Below are 4,870 nucleotides of genomic sequence, written 5' to 3'. Positions count from 1 at the left end.
TATTACCCCAGCAGACCTGAGAGCATTCTGAAACATCCTCAACTTCCTGGGAAGCATACAGTGCAAGCAGCCCTTTATAGACACCAAAACACTAAAATACAGACAAGATCTTTCAATCTATGGCCGGGTACCCATTCTCACCTGGGTGAAGTTAGGAAAATTCGAGTAAAGTGCCTTTCCCAAGGACACAACGTCGGACCCGCGGCTCGAACCCCCGAACCCACAACCTCACGATGACGAGTCCGGTAGTCAACCACTAGACCACCGACAAACTCACGATGACGAGTCCGGTAGTCAACCACTAGACCACCGACAAACTCACGATGACGAGTCCGGAAGTCAACCACTCGGAAGTTCATCACCGGCCCTCACCCATCAAGTGTAGATGTACACCGGCCAATAGACCATATTGAAGATGACAAAACAGCCCGGGAAGACGATGCGAGAGATTTTGTCGATCTTGCGCGCCCTCATACGAGACGGGGCCGGCCTGCCGATGTGTAGGTGCCGTGGAGGGTTGCCATTTACCTGGGGGGGGGGGGGAGGAGGAGGGGGGAAGGGGGGAGGGTGGACACAGGGGGACACAGGGGGACACAGGGGGAAACAAGACGTTAGAGATAGGAAGGTACACATGGTCGCTTTTAAGGACAAGCAGGCTAACCCAGATTTCGGGGCTTTCCAGAAATCTTGACTTACACCAAAAGTAGGCATTGCCCTACCTATAGGAGAAGTTTGGTTTCATTTGTGTGTATATTTGTTTGGTTATAGAGAAAATTCTCCTTGTCTTTAAATGAAACTGAACAAAAATCCAAAAACTTTCCCTTCGATTTTCTCAAAACAGCATTTTCGGGATAGATAGATACATTAGTAAATGAATACATAGTTCTAGTGACATTAACAGTACATGCTAGAGACCAGCTGATCGATATACAGATAGGAAGATACAAACCTGGTACAATTTACTTTGTAAGTATGCCTAGGTTTAACATCCCTGTCAACACTTGTATCTATTTATCTAAAAAAAAAAAAAAAAAGTGGAACCTCCGAATTTAAAGTCCGTAACTGACAGAGTTGTGGTTCATAAGACGCATGCTGCGTATCCCATGGACAGCTAGAAAAACATTTATTAAGAAGTCTTGGTTGAAGCAGATTGCAGACGACAGCTAGTGACGAAAGTACGACAGCGACAGGCAAAGTTCTTCGGACACACAATGCGGAAAGAAGCATTGGAGAATATTGTAACAACAGGCAAGTTTGATGGAACGAGAGGCAGAGGCAGACAGAGGGAAAGGATACTGGACAAGTTGACAACATGGCTGGGAACAGCAAGAACGACAGACACCATCGCTGCAACGCAAGACAGAGTGAAGTGAAGGTCCATGATCGCTCACGCCAGTTGGCAAAGCACCGGATGATGATGATGATGAAAAACTAACAGGAGCGAGCCAAAAGGGCGAGGCTTCAAACTGCTCAAAACGATCTGCTTCTGGGCTTCGAATCAAGGTCATCAGTTCCGTATTCCAACTTGATCGCAACTGAGATAACGTAGTTCCTGATAATAATAATGATAATAATAATATGGTTTGGTTCTTTAGTTTTAGCAAGAGTTTTACGGTATTTGCAACGCAAATAGACCATACAAAAATTCGAGGTTTTACTAGAGAATATCATACAAAGAAACGTAGGAGGGAAGATGAGGACGATAGACGTCTGATAGGAAAGAAGGAGAAAACCACACCAGAGCACCCACCAACCACCCACTGATATGACATCACGTGCCCCAACACGGGGCTAGGGGGTTGGCGAGAGCAGCAGCCAATAATTGTCTGTTTATCATGGGGGGGGGGGGTGTATCGAGCTACGCCTATAGAGATTTGTACACAGCTGGAGGGAAGCGACTGACGTCACAGACAATTCTTACGTATAAACAACATCGGGAGGAGATGCAGCACACTAATCAATGAGATGATGGTGTGTGGTGTCCACGTCACGAGATGTCTGGGTGTGTTGCTAATTATTGCAAACGACACATTTGTCATTGTCATTATCATTATCATTGTCATTGTCATTGTCATTGTCCTTGTCCTTGTCATTGTCATTGTCATTGTCCCTGTCATTGTCCCAGTCATTATCATTGTCCCTGTCATTGTCCCTGTCATTATCATTGTCCCTGTCATTGTCCCTGTCATTATCATTGTCCCTGTCATTACCTCAAACCGGCTGTCTTTGTTCTCCATTGGTATCCGGAAGACCTGGGTCGCCACCAGCTCTTTATCTCCCCTGCGGGCCAGGACGTTGACGTAAGCAAACTCCAGGAGCGCGGCAAACACAAAGATGAGGCTGTTCACGACCCACACGTCGATGGCTTTGATGTAGGATACCTTGGGGGTGAGGGAGGGAGGAGGGGGAGGAGGGAGGAGGAGGGAGGAGAGAGGAGGGAGGAGAGAGGAGGGAGCAAACACAAAGATGAGGCTGTTCTCTACAAAACGATCTATTTTTGTTCCTTTACTCATGAACCACGAAACTAAAATGTCCTCTTTGATCAGAGATACGTCCATAAATTAAACATACATTAAGTAAAAAGTTGTTCCCGCATCCGATCCGGACATTGGGGATTGCCTTGTTAGTGAGACAACTTTCTGGGCCTTCGCATATTGTGGTAGGGTGGCCAGTTCCTTTCCACGCCGCCTTTACTTCCCCAACTCGAAGTCAGGTACCCATTACTGCTGGGTGGGCAGGAGGGGGCGAAAAAAAAAATGAGTCCGAACCGAGGCTCGAACCCGGACTTTCCGCTTCAGAGACGAGCGCACTAACCGTTCCGCCACTGTACCCTCAAATATACATTAAACTAAAAGTAAATGACGCTACAGGCTAAAAATAGGAGCCATGACGGGTTATCGGACAAGAAGGACGAATAGAGCTTGTTACACGAGGAGGAACCATTACTTGATCACCTAGGTTCACTTCCCTCTAGATGAGTGGTCACAGAAGTGTACTCATGGGGCAACACACGATGACTGTTGCTCATAAATAGCGCCCTGTCACGTGACAGCCAACAGTAGCAAACTTGTGAGTCTGGCTGTACCCGTATGAGATTACAAGGATGTTATCATTACTTGTAAAATGCAATAGGTTCCGTCAAAGAGTCATTAAATTAAAAATTTATTTATCACCATAACTATTATAATAATATACAAAAGTAAACTTTGGCCTATTTTCCTATTATTTTCAAAATATTATTATTATTATTATTATTATTATTATTATTATTATTATTATTATTATTATTATTATTTTTATTATTATTATCATTGTTATTATTATTACTATTATCATTATAATTATTTTTATTATTATTATTATTACTATTATTATTACTAGTATTATTATTTTCTTTATTATAATTATTGTTATCATTATTATTAGTATTATTACAACTTATAACAACGAATTATCATTATTATTATCACCATCACCATCACCATCCACATCATCATCATCATCATCATCACCATCACATTATTTCACCTTGGGCAGTTGTGACTGCACGTTAGAGCCGTGTGTGTTGAGCGTGAGTACAGTGAGCACTCCCAGGGACACGCGCGCCGGGATGGCGTCAAGATCCAGCCAGAAGGACACCCAGGACAGAGCCACGATCAGGATGCTGGGGACGTACACCTGGATGATGTAGAAGCCGATGTCTCGCTTCAGGGTGAAGTGAGCCTTGATGCACGCGAACTTGGCTGGGGACAGAAGGAGGGAGGGGGAGTAAAATTATGTCAGTGTGAGCTGTCTCTCTCTCTCTCTCTCTCTCTCTCTCTCTCTCTCTCTCTCTCTCTCTCTCTCTCTCTTTCTCTCTCTCTTTCTCCCTCTCTCTCTCTCTCTCTCTCTCTCTCTCTCTTTACACACACTCACACACACACACACACACACACACACACACACTCATACACACACACACACGGCACAGTACACCATTTGAGGGTGAAGTGAGGCTTGATGCACGCGAACTTGGCTGGGGACAGAAGGAGGGAGGGTGAGTGTGAGTAAAATTATGTCAGTGTGAGCGGAGGTCTAATAATTGTTAGCTTTGAAGCACAAGGCGGCTATCCCGAAAATGCTGTTTTGAGAAAATCGAAGGTAAAGTTTTTGCCTCTTGTTCAGTTTCTTTAAAACACAAGGAGAGTTTTCTCTATAACCAAACAAATATACACATCAAAAAACCGAAACGACTCCTACAGGTAGGGCAATGCCCACTTTTGGTGTAGGTCAAGATTTCTGGAAACCCCCGAAACCTGGGTTAGCCCGCTTGTCCTTAAAGACGACCATTTTATGTCAGTGTGAGCTGGAGTGTAATAATTCGTGGATCGAGACGATAACACTGGGGGGTTTTGTTTTTCCTTGTCGGCTGGCTGTGGCTATTTTGTTTTTGGCTTTGTTTTTTGTTGTGGTTGTTTTTTTATCGCTTGATTGTCTGTGAGATTGTCTGTGAGATTGTCTGTGAGATTGTCTGTGAGATTGTCTGTTTGCCTACTTTAATGTTTGTCTTTTGATTGTATCAGTTAATAACCCACACGCTTTCCTGCATGTGCTCTCTCTGTCTCTGCCTCTCTCTCTCTCTGTCTCTCTCTCTCTGTCTCTGTCTCTGTCTCTGTCTCTCTCTGTCTCTGTCTCTGTCTCTCTCTCTCTCTCTGTCTCTGTCTCTCTCTATCTCTCTCTGTCTCTCTCTCTGTCTCTGTCTCTGTCTCTGTCTCTCTGTCTGTCTCTGTCTCTCTCTGCTCTCTCTCTCTATCTCCCTCCTTCTCTCTCTCCACTCACTCACACACACACACACACACACACACACACACACACACACACACACACACAC

At 44.5% G+C, this 4,870-nt stretch overlaps 1 protein-coding gene across 1 annotated transcript in view; it reads right to left on the bottom strand.

Moving 5' to 3' along the window:
* Positions 1–344: 344 nt before the first annotated feature.
* LOC100533288 (GluClAc1) overlaps positions 345–4,870 on the bottom strand; it is a gene marked incomplete at its 5' end in the record, with an annotated part of 32,995 nt that continues 28,469 nt past the window's right edge. The window contains 3 exon segments of the mRNA NM_001204590.1: positions 345–528; positions 2,211–2,381; positions 3,529–3,743. Of these exon segments, the coding sequence (NP_001191519.1) occupies positions 376–528; positions 2,211–2,381; positions 3,529–3,743 (539 nt within the window).

Source organism: Aplysia californica, unplaced genomic scaffold (assembly GCF_000002075.1).
Source record: "Aplysia californica isolate F4 #8 unplaced genomic scaffold, AplCal3.0 scaffold00451, whole genome shotgun sequence".
NCBI classification, from domain to species: Eukaryota; Metazoa; Mollusca; class Gastropoda; order Aplysiida; family Aplysiidae; genus Aplysia; species Aplysia californica.
Note: the sequence above shows the minus strand (reverse complement) of the source record. Positions and strands in the feature narration are given on the sequence as shown.